This window comes from Nilaparvata lugens, chromosome 1 (assembly GCF_014356525.2).
Source record: "Nilaparvata lugens isolate BPH chromosome 1, ASM1435652v1, whole genome shotgun sequence".
NCBI classification, from domain to species: domain Eukaryota; kingdom Metazoa; phylum Arthropoda; class Insecta; order Hemiptera; family Delphacidae; genus Nilaparvata; species Nilaparvata lugens.
The window spans coordinates 73,108,170-73,125,283 of NC_052504.1; the positions used below are offsets into that span (position 1 = coordinate 73,108,170).

Sequence of the window (17,114 nt, forward strand, 5' to 3'; positions counted from 1 at the left end):
CATACTCTATTGCCACGAGACTGTATTCCCCGTGCTGGTATTTGCCGATGGTTTTTAGTAAAACTTGTTTACCCAAACTTTTTAACAACCGTTTTATTTACCGACGAGGCACACTTTACAAGATCAGCTATCGTTAACGTCCACAACTAACATATTTGGGCAGCTGAGAATCCTCATGCCATCAATCCCAATCTTCCACAACATCAGTTTTCAGTAAACATTTGGGCAGGAATCATAGGAGATCATCTACTTCTGTTCGAGCTTCCTCCCAGGCTTAATGTCATAATCTACTAGTCTTTTGGTATAAGTTTAATGTCATTTAGATATGCTACTTTCATATAAAATGAAAACTTTTCATAAAAAACCGAATATTTTATTTGCAATCAGCTACAACTTATGAGTTATTAGTTCTCTCCTCATAAAACAGCAAATTTTTGTGGTGTAATGTACTACATAAGAATACATTTTATTCAAATTTAGTTTACACAGCTTACATCATTCTTTTCAGAATTAAATTCTCTACAATTTTTATTGCGAAAAATTATTTGTTTACTGGTCATTAAAGAAAGTTATTGGGCATCAAACGTAGAAGTCAGTGTTTTTCTACTTGAATTTTTTGCATATTTCAACTTTTTTCTCAAAAACTACTCACACTACAGCTTCCAGACTAGTTTTATTCAGTTTTTCAGATATTTTTCCATATGAATCCAGCATAAGTTTTTCAAAAAATAGTCCCCAAACAATTCAGCATCGGTGTATTTCACCAGAGGAACTGAATTCCGGGCGAAATCTTTCACTCTGTATAGCTCGCTAATAAAGCGTTTATGGATAATAGGAACTGTTTATAGGAACTTTTTTGTCATTTCTACCTCTACTATCACGTATTAAATTATTTTACCATAATTATGAATCACTCTGTATATATATATATATATATATATATATATATATATATATATATATATCCTATACTATCAAACGAGCAATTTCTGTTTATATGTTTAGATGTTTATATATATGTATGTGACCGGATCTCGAAAACGGCTCTAACGATTCTCACGAAATTTGGAACATAGTAGGTTTATGATATAAAATTTCGATTGCACTAGGTCTCATCCCTGAGAAAATTCGCTGAGCGACATTAAAAGGATAATTCATCCTTGAAAAAACAGCTGAGACTTTCGTCGTTTTTGGATATGAAAATGAGTGAGCGAGTGCGTCTGTGGAAAATTAAAATATCTCATCCCCGAAATTCACAAGCTATAGTCAAACTGTAAGATATAAACACGACCTTAACGATGAAGAAACCTTGAGGGTTCGAAAGGTGAAATTAATTATAATCAATCAAAAATAATAATCATATTTAAAATAGAAACATATTTTTGTGATCTTTCCAAATTCATCAAATAGTTAAATTTCCTTTTAATTCTCCAACACTAAAACTTTTTTTAGCAGATGCACACAGCTGCTGGGTCTCCTTTGCATGTGTAGTATTTTGTTTATAAAGTGATGAGACATAGTGTTAGCAATGACTATTCAGTATTCATAGTGTATGAATAACAGTCCTTTTTTGGATAGTGGAATTAGAAGTAGTTTTCAAGTGAAAACTTCATCATTTATAGTTGTGAATGTTGGGCTAAATTTCAACTCTAAAAAGTCCAAAATAGTAACTAGATGTTATTAGTGTAGAATAGTAAATAGTAAATTAACAAATATTGTAGCAAACATAGTATATCATTCTATAAACTATAAACATATTATAAAAATTTGTACCTATGCTTTTGTACTTCAGAGCGAAGCTCGGTCCCCCGATATTAATATATTAATGCCTCATATTGGTCACGAGACACTGATAAGTCACGAACTATAATCTTTTATGTAACTTTACTTCCAAGTATATCATACATTTTTTGTCAATTGAAAGTTGAGGACTACCTTCCCTGTTGAATAAGATTAAGCTCAAGAAAATCACACACAGCGTCTCAATTATTCCATTTTACAAATTTGTCAAGATGTAAAGCCGTGTCCACATTGAACAAATGTTCGACAAACATGTTTGTTGAAACAGTTTGGGCAAATTTTATTATGTTTGACAAACAATGTTTGCCCGTGGCCAGTGTGGACGCGTCACCAAACAAAATATGTAAGTGGTGAGAACACGTTTCATGTTTTACAGCTGTTAACACTGAAAATGTTTGGAAAAACAGTGATTTTATTGTTTGACAAACAAAGATTGTCCAAACTTTTTCAAATTTTTGTCCCTGAGCTCCTCAACAGACATGTTTGCCGAACATGCATGTCGAACATTTGTTCAATGTAGATACGGCTTAAGAAGATAAAATACTTGGTGAAGTAATGGGTTGATTTCTTGTTTATTTTGTAATATAATTTGCTTCTAAAATTTGCATATTTTAGTGTTCCTCCTAGCTCCTCCTAGTTCCTCCTAAATAACAATATTTAGCAATTTGTAGATGTACATAATATTTGTAAACGCAAAGCGTGATACTCTAATATTTTAATGGAAGGAAACGTAGTGATGAAACAGTATCCACAAATTCTTCAGGGAAGATCTCACTGAGACCGACCAGAGGTGAGAGGAATTTACAGGCGAAAACAAATTGCAACGGCGGGGTGTTAAAAGTTCATAAAGTGGAGCCCTGACGGTCCGGTCAGCCTCAGCCCTGGCCAAAATGTGTAACGATCTGACATTAACCCTCGACATGGGAGGTAAAAACTCTTGATGCTCGTTTGCTGGACGAAAAAACACGACTTGATGAATTCTCCTGGCCTCTCTAATTTCTTTACCCTTCTGTCCGTTCGGATAAAAATGGCCTCAATCGATGCTGCACGGATTCTTTTGTTATTTGACAGTTCAGGCTTTCAACGTTTCACGTTCATTGCACCAGTACAATGTAATAATGGGCTGATGATTTGAAAAAAAAGAAGTTCCACTAGATCAAAAGTGTAATTTCACATTGAGAAAATGAAGTCATTGTAAATTTGATGAGATACAGTAATAATAATTGTAGGGGCGAGTTTTGTCTGCATGGTATAGTGATATATTCAAATAGTAAAGCCATTCAAATGTCTTTCGTTCATTGAGTTTGAGTCACTGTATCAAATATTCTCCTAGGCTTGAAATTCATCACTGATTAAACGATTTGATGCCAATATGTTTTAAAATATCTCTTAATTTTATTCAATTTTACTTATTATCATTGAATAAGCTTTTCTAGAGAAATAACTTAGAAATTACAAACTTGACTAGACTGTATGGTGGAAATATATGAGAAAAGGCGATCTTTGTAAATTTCTATCTTTGAAATGATATAGTAAGCTCATTTGATTATCATTAACCTAAATGATGGCACAAACAGAGTGAACAGAAAACTAATCTCGTGCTAAAAAATATATGCTGCAAGGTTATCTATTTTAAGATATATCTGAAGAACAAATACGAAAAACACAGCAAATGGAACGATTACCATCCCGCAGAGTAAATGGAAAAAGTTTTCAGAATGTATTCACAAAAAGACTACTTTATGAGGAATGAGAACTTCTGTAAAAGAGAGATGAAGTCCAAGCAAAGTGAATCATGTAAGAGAAAAATATTCAGATGGCCTCACGAGACTTCAAATGTAGAAAAATATCATGAGTTTGGCTTTTGTTGATGGAAAATCTACGTTCAATGATGTGAGTTGAATTTGAAAGATCCTTTGAGCGACTTGAAGCAGATGATTCAGGAGCAATGTCAGTCCAACTGCAAGGTATGAAAATATCTGAAACATTTCATGATAATGTTGGGGGAATTTAATGTTTAAGTCAGTCCTTGAGACTACTTATCTATGATGTTGAGATTCCATGATGTATAAGATGAGTTAAGGCACTATGAAAAATTACTCGACTAATGAAATTAGATAAAGGTTGATGAGGAAAACTATATTCATTTCATAAACTCTGATAAGCAATAAGCTGTTTTTTATTGAACTTTCAAAAAGCTTGTTGTCTAGTGATTCGACTCAAATAGAGACTTTTTATTTTCTACCAATCTATGAAGGCTAAGCCCCGTTATATCTATAGTTTATCTTATAGTTTATCTATAGAAGGCTAAGCCCCGAAAGACTGAAATCACACCACAGCTCAAACTACTGAGCCTAAAAACTTCAAATTTTGCACAATTGTTCATGGTATCTTCAAAATATCCACTAAGGGAGAATTTTCAGAAATTTCCCCCCTGAGGGATCTGGGGCCCCCAAAAATGTTTCTCCTTTTAAACCGTCCATTGCACAGCAAAGTCATGAGGAACTATTTGGTTCAGCTACGAAAAAAATTAGATGTAGCCTATGCAGAAAAACTTCCATCAGGAGCAAAGGGGGGTTCAGGAGAGGGCATTTTTCGAAAATTTTTATGTAAAATAACACTACAGCTCAAACTAATTGGCATACAGACTTGAAACTTTGCACAAATATTCTTTAAACATGCTAGACGCGCACTAAGAACGGATTTTGAGATATCTCTCGGATATATTTTATAACCCTGAGTCTCAAAGGGTTTCAAAGGATGAAAAAGGATACTATTGAGTAAGGTTATGAACATGGTAAGGTGAACGCATATGGAACTGAGATAATAATTGACACATGCTATTCTAAAGATTCGTACAGATTCACGCGCCGCGAACATGAGCAATTCACTTTTAATCAGCTGATGTCAAGCTTTTTATATCTGTATCTTACCGTTTCTGTAAAAATACAGATATAATCAGCTGATTAAAAAAGTGAATTGCTCATGTTCGCGGCGCGTATATCTGTACGCACCTTAGACCAGTTATAGAATAGACACGGCCCATTGTATATTCATACTGAAAGTCGATGAAGCCAGCATATACTGCCATATTACCATATCGTGACGTCAGCATCGGATAGAAAACTTTTATGTAGAATTTGTAAATCAGATAGATCTTATCTTTCCATGTATAATAATCTTTAATAATCTACTTCCATCTGAAATAGACACAATCTGCTATGGAAAACAGTGTAAACAAAGTCTACAGAAAAGTTATCTATCCGATGCTGACGTCACGATATGGTGATATGGCAGTAGATGTTGGCTTCAGAGGCTAGACTTCCAAGCGTGTCTATTCTATAGCTGGTCTAAGGTACGCACCTATATACGCGCCGCGAACATGAGCAATTCACTTTCAATCAGCTGATTATATCTGTATTTTCACAGAAACGGTAAGATACAGATATATAAAAAGCTTGACATCAGCTGATTTGTGAATTGCCTCAACATATGTTGTAATCTTAGACCAGTTATAGAATAGACACGCTGGGAAGTCTAGCCTCTGAAGCCAACATCTACTGTCATATTACCAATCTTGACATCACGCATCGTATAGAAAACTTTCAGATTGTGTCTATTACAGATTCATGGTGTTTTTAGGTTATTTCTAGCTACGGGTTATAAGTTATAATGTGTTATGTGATATCAGCTTCAAAGTTATAATGTGTTTTGAAAATAATAAGGTACGGTAGCCTACAAAACTAATTTATTGTCATGCTGCAATGAGTTCACTCAAATCATAACCAAGGATAATATTACAGTTACAACTTACAATATTTTGTGTAAATTTCGACTTATGCATGAAAAGATATTCCACTTTTTTTCTAAAAATTTCAGTGCAATTATATACTGCGCAGGAGATTACCATTTTCATAAATAATAATTACATAAATAAATAACAATCTGCTATGTAAAACAAGCTATGTTTAACAACAATGCATTGTTTAACAACAATGCATTGTTTAACAGCAATGTAAGTTAAACACCACAAACACCTACACAACAAACTCAAAAAAGTTTTCTATAATTTCTATACGATGCGTGACGTCACTGTTGTGACGTCAAGATTGGTGATATGACAGTAGATATTGGCTTCATCGACTTTCAGTATGAATATTCAATGGGCCGTGTCTATTCTATAACTGGTCTAAGGTTGTAATCATTGGGAAGCTTAAAATAATCTTATCAATCAGCTGATCGAATCAATTTTGCGTTTATCAAGAGCGCGCGCTTGCCACGTGTGTGTTCCATTGTTGTATGCCTGGCCAGTTCGGTTTGCGCCTTCTATCAGCTGTATATGAAGTCTCATACATTCCGATTAGAACAGAGTACAGAGATCTCCTTTGGTTAGGATTTTGTTGATAATTCTTTTTTCAAATTCAAATTTCATTGCCATTTAAAATCACATTGAAAACTTTCTTAACAACAAGATTACAAAAACAAAATGTCAAACATATACCTACATTTATTTGTAGCATGGCCAGAAAAAGACAAACTTGAGTACTAGCAGTGAGTTCATTCAATATAACTTATATATATTTTTTGTTAATATTTTGTGAATAAAAAGTACGAGTTGATAAGAGATGTGAGTAATTCCTTATATTTGATCCAAATGGTTATTTATATTGTAGTAGTCGGGGTCACTGCAATCAAACGTTTTTTAAAACTGTAGCTAATAAATTTCATACGTATTGATTGTCCATAATGTATCCAGTCCATAATGGGAGTGATTGAACTACTCGAAATTAATGGCTTACTGGTCCCTCATAGAATTTATAATATTCCTGGTGAATGATCCTGTCTTTTTCCAGCGATGACTATTAATGATAAAGCTTTATTTACAACTAGCTTCGCCTGGCGAACTTCATACCGCAAAAAGTCAATGTATCTCATGTCACATTTGACTTTATTCGGTGAATCATGAAATTTATGTGACAATCAATATTTTAATTTACATATCAACACGGACTTCCTATGTGCTTAGTCATGCAGCATTCATTATTCCGAAAACATATTCTTCTCAATCATTTGGTAGTAATATATATCAGTAAAGTGTTGAATTAAAAAAATAGATAGGTTAAATCAGTGTTTTAAAGATGAATTCAATGTTTTCATACTTGTTGATTTTTAATAGATGGTCCAGGAAATATGCGATGTACGATGAATCACACAGAATTCCATATTCTTTTCATCTTCCATTTCAGGATGAATATAAGCTAAGCTAAATTAAAAAAAAATGTAAATTATTTTTCATTCTTTAGTAATAATTAATGAATGCAATATGAACAACTCTCTTTCATGAGGCGAATAATTTTTTTCAACATTTTCCAGTTTCTCAATTATAGGGGAGAGATAATTACTTGTAAAGCCTGTTCTACAGCTGGTACCAATCAACTACACTTCAACTCCAAACTACCGTTTTAATACCAGTACACAATTTATCACAGGGTGACGTGTTTATTACAGCTGGTAACTTTAGATGCTAAATCATATTATTACAATATGATCTTGGATCATGATCATCTTTCCGTTCTTCGGTAGCCGCTCGGCCGACAATTTCGAAAACATAGGTCTGTAAAATGGATTAATAAATGATTATTTTCAGTCCCCCTATTAAAATTTCTGTTCAGAAACCATTCCCAATATTCACACACCATATTCCCAGAGTTTCATGCCTTTATGTCTAGTAGTTTTCAAGTCTATAGGGAACAAGCAAACATACAAACACACAAACAGACATTCATTTTTATGTATAGATTTACATTCGGCTCAAACAAAAGCCTCTCTAAATGGAGGTAGAATTATAAGGTTGGCAACTTTCAGTTCTGTTGTTTTAACATTTTTCTTCAAATAACTTTCGAAAATTTCATGTAGTACCTACTATTGTGTTTGAGACACTTCTGGCGCTATCATAGTTTCACCACTATTCTGTTCCATAGTCCTATCTCTTGCAGTCGTTAACTAGATATATAATAATGTTAAGAGCTGGCTTATGAACGTACGGGATAGGAAAGGTTTGACGCATCATCACTTCTGAACTACTGGACTAATTAACTTGAAATTTTGCTTAATTAACCAAGGATGGTTATAAGCCTATTTTCAATTCTTCAAAATTTCATTACGTCAAGTTTTAAGTTTGTCAAGTTTTAAAATAGATCCTTGCGGAGCACGGGTTTCTGCTTGTAAAATATATTTGAAAGTTGCTCTGCATACAATATCAGTGAGTAAACTGTAACTACCTGTAACTACGAGAACTGAATGAGTTGTAAAGAGAATAGTATCTGAACGAATGAGAAGCTGAGAGAATATTGTAGAATGAGAATAATTCAAGTATTCTTAGGAACACAGTTGAGCAAATTTCAGCGCAACAATATTGGCCAATTGAGTAAATTTTTGTGAAGAGCATGAGCTAACATTAATATAAGTTAATAGACGCTCCATCAATAAACGCTATAGAAGGATTCCGCAATAGAATAAATGGAAAACCAGTCTATTTCACTCTGAAGTGACTTTTCCTACTTCCCAGATTTTCTAAAACGTACTAAGAAAAAACTTACCAGACTATGAGTAACTGCTTTTAGCAGTTTCAACAAGCGACTGGGAAGATTTTTGATATTCAGCTTTGCGAAGAGCATGAGCGAAAATTTAAATGATAAATAAAAACTTGAGTACGCTACAAAATAATTATTGTGAAATACAATTGATGTAAAGTCCAGCTTGACTGTAGGATCAAATTCATTGTCAGATTCGGCAGAGCGACTAGAATGATTTTCGACAAAAAATATGGAGGCGAAAAAGTATCCATCAATGAAAGCTAGACAAGGATTGGGAAAGACGAAAAAGTCTTAATAATACTCAATAATCTACCTGACTCTGCACCTGCATCTACATCACTGTTTAGTGATTTCCCACTACTATCTACTACCAATTCTATCTACTTCTCAATTACACTATAGTTATTATTCATGATACAATATAAATAGCACACATACAACATAGCATACGATATAGACTACATAACTACAATTTTCTTTCATTCAACAGTTTAATATCTCGCTAAAAACTGACTCACCTGACAATGGGATCACAGCCGTTAGCAGTTCCGACGCTGCGACTGGGCAGATTCTTGACTTTGAGCAGAGAGACGAGCAGTTTCTCGGAGGAGGCCTCGTAGCGCAGTGAGAACCAGATGCGGCCGAGATGTCCCTCGGGGAAGTCAGGCTCCTCCTCGAACTGCAGTGCACCCTGGTAGAGTGTCGGGTCGATCATGCCCAGGCTGTAGCCGCCTGAAACCACACAGAAACAAATTCTATAATATATATAATCTCTCATGTGTAGCCCATTGTGATATCTTTAATCTCTGCTGAAACACATAGCAACAGCCACACTTCAATTATGCATCGACACACTACAGCGGTTGCTTGCACCAATTCAATCGGCCAGATAGCCGAGTTGACTAAGGCGTTGCACCCTTAAGTCTGCTAGAGCTACCTGGTCGCGGTTTCGAATCCCGCCGAATCACATCGAATGGGCATGGACGTTTGATCATCTCATAATTCACCCTCGGACATCACCCTAACAATGATCACATTCTACCCACGCACAAGCAAAAAGCTCATGTGGGCATCATCCGCAATCATGGATAAGGTAGCCAAGGAAGGAAACAACACTAATAGATGTTGGCATACCATGCTGCCACAACTTGGACCAGTATTATAATGAAAAGGTATCCAAGTACCTTCCCTTGGTTGCTGAGATCAAGGATGTCTGGATGCAAGAAAAGGTCACAATTGTTCCTGTCATTATCTCCACGGTTGGAGTTGTAACTAAAAAAGTGTCAGCAAATCTTTGTCAGATGGGAATATCGAAAAGTGCAAAATATGCCATGGAAAAAGCAGTTGTTCTCAGCACAGCATCCATTGTGAGATCATTTTTGAACATTCCAGTTTAGTAATGCACCAAAGTCTTGCCAAAGGCTGACTTTGACTTCAGTAAACACTCACTTGTCATGTGATGAATGAAATTATAATAATAATAATAATAATAATAATAGTAATAATAATAATAATAATATAATATAATAATAATAATAATAATAATAATAATAATAATAATAATATAATAATAATAATAAAAATAATAATAATATAATAATAATAAAAATAATAATAATATAATAATAATAAAAATAATAATAATAATAATAATAATAATATTGAGTAACGTGACTGGCTCAGGTCTGGTGCCAAAGTTTTCAGGTCACACTTGATCAATTTCAAGGCTTCTGACATGACCTAACGACTTTTTAGGCAGTCGGGACCGACGTGTTAACACGGGAGTGGCCCGACTATCCAAACACGGGAGTGTTCCGGGAAATAGTTATTGTGCAACTAGTGCGCAAAGTGACAGTTTGCTGCACCGAAAGAAACGTTTACGCCCGAGCCGTAGGCGAGGGCGGAATGGTTTCTTGAGTGCAGCAGAGGAACTTTGCGCACGTATTTCACATTAAGTTTTTCCTACAGTTACCATTGAATATGAAAAGTGGGTAATTATGGGTAAAATTGCCTGAAATGCATAAAATGTTTTTTCTGTGTAATTTTATTATTGATAAAACCTTAATCCTAAAATCCTAAGTCCTCGTTGTCCTTGTTTATAATATATAATGAATAATAATTAGCGCGTTGTGCTTCGTTGCACGTCTGCTCACTATAGCAGCCCAGTCACTGTTACCAACTTCATTTTGATTTGGCTGCACTGTTGCTCCATATAACCTACTAAGTATTTTGCGTTGCCATGTTGCAAATCTGGAGTGCAGAAAAATTTTTCCCGCACTAGAGCGGAAAAGTGATTCTTTGCGTTCTGTAATCAGTGCAGCAATGGCCACTTTTCAACGTAACTGTAGGAAATAGTTATTTGTGCAACTAGTGCGCAAAGTGACAGTTTGCTGCACCGAAAGAAACGTTTACGCCCGAGCCGTAGGCGAGGGCGGAATGGTTTCTTGAGTGCAGCAGAGGAACTTTGCGCACGTATTTCACATTAAGTTTTTCCTACAGTTACCACTGAATATGAAAAGTGGGTAATTATGGGTAAAATTGCCTGAAATCCATCAAATAACTTAGTAGTGTTTGAATGGCGGGGGGCAGCTGTGTGGTGTGTGCTGTGGTGGCACTGTGCTGTTGCTGTCCTCGTTATAATATATAATACTAATAATTAGCGCGTTGTGCTTCGTTGCACGTCTGCTCACTATAGCAGCCACAGCAGTCACTGTTACCAACTTCATTTTGATTTTGCTGCACTGTTGCTCCATATAACCTACTAAGTATTTTGCGTTGCCATGTTGCAAATCTGGAGTGCAGAAAAATTTTTCCCGCACTAGAGCGGAAAAGTGATTCTTTGCGTTCTGTAATCAGTGCAGCAATGGCCACTTTCCAACGTAACTGTAGGAAAAATATATTGCTCGGGTCTGGATTCCAACCCAAGCCTCTGTATTATAAAGCCGACACCTTTATAATTCAGAGGTCAGGGCTCGGATCTATCAATTCATTTGTTATTGAGGATGAATAGAATATGTTGTAAGAGTTGATCATCAATTCAGGATGATACATCTTCTTCAAAGCTGTAAGCGTTAAAATATGAGGTTAATAGCACAGGTTTTCGGAGTAATGAATGATTGCAGTTTTCAATTAACATCGTCATGGAGATTCGAACTAACATTGGAGACGAACAGAGGATTGTTTAGTTGATTGAGTTGCCAATTTCATTATCTCGCATCAAAGGAAAAGTTTAATGCAAACCATATCACAGTTGAAGATTAAGGAAGAGTTTTCACAATTCCTATAATAAAAATAACAGATCTAAGTTTCGCTCTAATTTATACCTCAATATTCCTCATAATGACACGTGAAACTCTGTGATCAACCTGATACACGCTTGTTCGACAACAAATGAGTAATTACAACAGTAACATTGTGAGACGCACGCGGATATAGTTTGAGTGAGATATGAATCTAGGAAGTGTTTTCAAATACAATCACATTATTTCGCCCACTCCCTTATCAATGGTTGTGAATAATATTGTGCAGGTAGAATGATTCAAGAATCAAGGTAATGCTGTAAGCAGATTTTTGCATATTTTCGTTCTCATGCAGTTGCTTCTTTAAAAAAAATGGAGGAGTAATCTGATTTTAAGTCATAAATTATCATGTTAAGAGTGATAGATAGTAATTCATTTGAATAATACTATCTTCAATCCTATTTTAGATACCCGGAAAAGTATAATGCTTATTGGCTGATGTGCCAGTAATGTAATATAGCAGTATGCTACTCACTAATATCTACTGCTGGTGAGAGGTTCATAAAAATAACGAATTTATGAAGGTTTCCGCTCATATTCGCTGGCACGAACATGAGCTCTAAATCTGTCAGGAGGTCCCACCAGTCTCCTGCAATTTATGACTCATAATTTCTGCAAAGTACTCGAACTTGAACACTATCACGATAGTTGGGAACTTATCGTCATTACAACGCTAGTCAAAATTACAGAAACTTCATGCAAGATACTTCATTAGAGGGACGAAAGACGAATTTTCTCAAAAAGAAGCACAAACTCAGGAAAATTGATTAGGAGTATTAGGACTGATAATTTCAATATTCCAAGTTGAAATATAACGGCTTTCTTTGCTTGATTAAATGGTGAATGCTTCAACAAATAATTAAGTTTTATGACTTATTTTTTAATGCCTCAAATTCACTTTCCGGCCAGGTTGGCCGAGTAGACTAGGGCGTTGCATCCTTTAGCTTCTTAGAAGCTTCTAGGTCATTGGTTCAAATCTCACCGCTTGGCATGGACGTTTCATTATATCATAATGAATTTACAAAAAACTTGGTAAACATCATTTGCAATGAAAAATTTGAATTTCAAAAAAGGATATGTTGGAAGTCTGAAACTTAGCTTCAATTTCGAGTGTAAGAGGTTGATTAGATTGGGAAAATAGAATAGAATTAAATGTTCATTGGTATGCAAAATTAAATGATATTTTCATTAGTTGAAGTGGCAGAGTGTAAATGATTTGATGCAATTGAACATTCGACCTTTTATATTTGCAAATCATAAATTTTGTGTACTTTTTCTGTTCAATTTATTATTGTACTTGAAGATTTTGTTTGTTGTGTCACTGTATTATGACGAAATAAACCTTTTCTTGAGTAGGTGCAATAGGATGCGATGATTGAAGAACCGTATCCTTCCGGGATTCAAACTCACAACCAGACACAACATGGAAGGTTCATAAGCGACACTCATTAACACTTGACTAGGCTAGCTGGTATGGATCATGAGATCAGGGGATCAAGATCTATTTTCATTTATCGAAAGTAAACTCAATTCTCACAGAAGCATCCAAGGAAAATGATTTACATTCGAAATTGGTCCATTTTTTGATGATTCAATCTTGAAAAATATTGTTGGGATTTGAATATATAATTATATATATATATAATATAATTGAATATATAATATATATAATTTATGATAATGGTTTGCGATAATAATATGATAATAAACCGATTCACTGAGAAATTGTTGGTTTTTCATTTTCAATTGCTTCAATAATTTTTTTTTTTAATTTGGGTTTGAACCATTCTCTTGTATTTCTCCTACAAACAGCACTAGTAGCCTACCTAATTATTGAAATTTGCAAAGATTGTACTGACTGAAAGAGTTGGAGCGATGAGCCTGTGAGCGACCTCCCAGCTGATTGGCGCAGTCCGACTCATCCACATCCTCCACCGGATCTTCCTGGACCAGATCCTCCAGGGACTCCGAGCCACGCAGCTGCGGAAGACTGAACGCTATATCTTTCGACCTGCAACACATGTGGGGAACGAGGCAATCAATACAAACCGTGAGCATACACGTATATGCATTTAAGCCAGTTACACCATAGAGTAACAATAGCGTAAGTTTATGTTACGCTATTGTTTCTCTATGGTTACACACAAATCGATTTTTGGACGTTAGATTTTTTGCCGTCCTTATGAATTTTATCAGATTGAACGGAATTTGACAAACATTATCTGTTTGATATCATCTGTTCAATCTAATAGAATTAATAAGGATGGCAGAAAATCGTACGTTTAAAAATCGATGTGTGGGTAACTAGAATAAAGATACTGTAATGATCAGAGCTTGTTGCTTCTATGATAATTTTTTCTTGTTGATACTGCATATGTATGTACTTCCACCGGTGTGTACCCTATTCAGTATTGTAGATTTTTCAAGGATTGAGACTCCAAGAACTGTTTAAACCAACAAATAATTCAATAAACGACTATAGTGAGGTCCACGTTATAATGGCAGTGTTTGATTAGCAATGGTATTGCTATCCTTGTCTTTTATTCAACCAAGCGGATAGCGCTATCTCTTTCTCGATTTGCTATGTTGCCAGATCGTCTTTAAACAATGTAGAATTGATAATTTATAAACAAAATATTCCATCTTAATTATGAAAAATATAATTTATTGCTTGATAAAATATAATTGAGTATTTTAAACGAGAATGAACAGTTAATATTACATCATAAACCTGTATCTGCAACCGTCTGTAGAAGGCATTGACAAGACAGAGGATTGGCAACGTTTTTCTCCTATCTTTCTCCACTGCCATTATAAACTCACTGTATCAATTCTTGGATTGATTGGATTTTTCATTAAAAATAAAAAGATGTATCATAGATTATTCTGCTAATTTCATTTTTTCATATTCACAGTAATTTCTGGTTATTCTAAAAAAAAGAGATTGAGTATTCAACGTGGAATTTTTTTAATCTGCCCTTGTTACACGTAAGTTCATTCTCTACCTCTTGATGAATTTAACAGGATATAATGATTCAGGAAAAGCATTTTCCATAATAGATATCGGTAAATCTTATGGTTACTTTCTCCAAAAAAGTCTAACTAGAATTCTAGTTTTCACGATGAGATGACTCAAGTAAAGCACATTATAATAAATGCGACCGCACATTGATTAAACGGGTTTCATAGTTGAACCAACTTCAGAGAGAGCGACCCTGAATGAATTAGTACAACTCTCCAAGCTCTACGGAATCTCTGTGAATCGTTTAACACATATTCAGTAGCTAACATGATGTAACAAACATACTATTTTAAACTCTCGCCCACGTACAGTTACTCAAGAAGCGCATTTTGCATCCTACCAGCTGGCCACACCCAATTCAAGCACTGTCTATAATGACCTCATTTGACCACAGTTTGCAACATTTCCAAATCGCAGTACTAGAGAATTTAATTGCTTGTTTCCGATGTAACCTCATAGGATTATGGGAGCTGTTGAATGCATTATTAAAGGGCAAATTACGAGTATCAGGGGTATTATGAGAGTATTGGTTTTTATTCACACAAGGAAGTTTAGTATTTATTCTTTGCTACGTGTTGTAATGGAGCCATGTTATGGAAAGCATTAAGGTACGAACAGAACGGGCAGGTCAATGTATAGCTTTCAGTTTCGATGGACGCCACTAATTAGATCTAGTGCATAAAGAAAATCAAGAACATCTGATGTCATCGTGCTGAAACCACGAGCGTGACCTAAACTGAAAGCAAAACATCAACCTGACCGTTCTGTTCGTAGCCGAATATTCTTGTTTGTAGTTTGCGAACACATGTTACGCATTGAGGATGCACTCAATGAATCATTCACCCTCGGAAAAATACTTGAAAATCAATTGAAAATTATTGAATGCAATTATTATAAATGAGAGGCTCCAATTCTTCATGTAATGAAGTTGGATGTGACATTCGCAAATTTGAAAATGCTCTTGAAGACAGTGATATAATCATCAGACATTATAGTTTTTGCCTAAAGGGTTATTTATAACTATAGAGACTCACTAAACAGTAGCTTATATTATTCTAACAGCTTTGATTAATCTCAATTATAAAATCGAGACACCAACTATGTTTAAGCGTTACCTCAATTATTCTTAAATCCAACTTTCGAACATTCTTGTTCAAGCACTATAATCGCTTTGGGCTCCTATGATCAACAGCACTTTTACTTTTAGGCTATAATGAGATTCTCGGCTTAAAGTGAAGAGTATTCAAAGGACAACATAGTTGTAACGTTTCGTTTTCCACCGTATTCTATAGTAGATAGTTTATTCAAGTGATTCCGGTATACCTAATCTGAAATCTTCATCTTTCCGATTTGTCAAGCAAGATGAGCTGAGGAAATGTGTGTGATAGAAGGAACTTGCAATTACCGGAAAACCTTGTCTGAAGTTGGAACTTTCTCTCAACTTTAAGATGCCATGAAATTTTTTCGGCGATGAAGAACTGATCTAACTGGAGAACTTGAAATTGAATTAACAGGAGACCAGCTAGTCTTCCAGGTAGTATATGCATACTACTCGTTGCTGAAAGGGTGTGGAGTGTTTGGTAGGTTGCGGAAACGGATAAAATCATTCGAAGGTGTTTCGCCAAACATAAAAGGTTTGGAACCGCTGAGCTAGAGGGTTGTTCTACAAAAGAACAGGGCAGCGGGCAGGGGGTAGAAAAACAAGTCAGGTCAAATTAAAGTTATTAATTACGCAGCTTTAGCATTGTGCATCATTAAAATAGAGACGAATAGTACAAAACGCCTAATTTTCAATTCAAATGATTAATTGAGACTTGGAAACTGCGCCGATTGCCTTCAGAAAGACGACTAAGAGAAATGGAAATAAGCTGAAAAGGGAGATGAGATACAACTACTCCCCTCTAAAGTAATCAAATTCCATCTTATAACCAAGAGAAGAAGAGTAGCGAACTCGAATTTAATTCAAGTCCCTTCACCACCCCTCCCCCGACATCATCGCAAACTCACCAAACCCGCAAAACGTCGCCGACGACTTTGAAACGCTTAGAAATGCTGCTGCTTGATTTAGGAAGACGACGGCTTTTTTAATAGCGAATGGAAATTATTGTCAAATAAACTTCAACTACTTAATAATTTAGGAGTCAATCCCCGCTTGTTTATTGAGTGTTGAAACTTCTTTCTTATGCAGAGATGATTGAAGGCGAGCAGCAACTTCCCAATATATTTCTAAACTTTTGAGGAGCAATTTATTAGAAAACAATAACTTCTGAATGTTTGGAAAGTTGTGTTTTGGAACTTAAAATGGAAATCTTGGTTACTTTTCATCACAACTCTTCCATTTGCAGTGGAACAAATATCACCTTAACATTTTTGGCATACCTCCTCCAATACATAGTG

At 35.1% G+C, this 17,114-nt stretch overlaps 1 protein-coding gene across 1 annotated transcript in view; it reads right to left on the reverse strand.

The window, feature by feature from the left end:
- The window catches only part of LOC111054090 (synaptotagmin-15), a 138,529-nt gene that overhangs the window by 39,022 nt on the left and 82,393 nt on the right, over positions 1–17,114 (reverse strand). Inside the window, exons 4-5 of the mRNA XM_039442532.1 lie at positions 13,555–13,706; positions 8,915–9,128 (exon numbers count right to left, since the gene is read on the reverse strand). Of these exons, the coding sequence (XP_039298466.1) occupies positions 8,915–9,128; positions 13,555–13,706 (366 nt within the window). The remainder of the gene's footprint in view (positions 1–8,914; positions 9,129–13,554; positions 13,707–17,114) is intronic.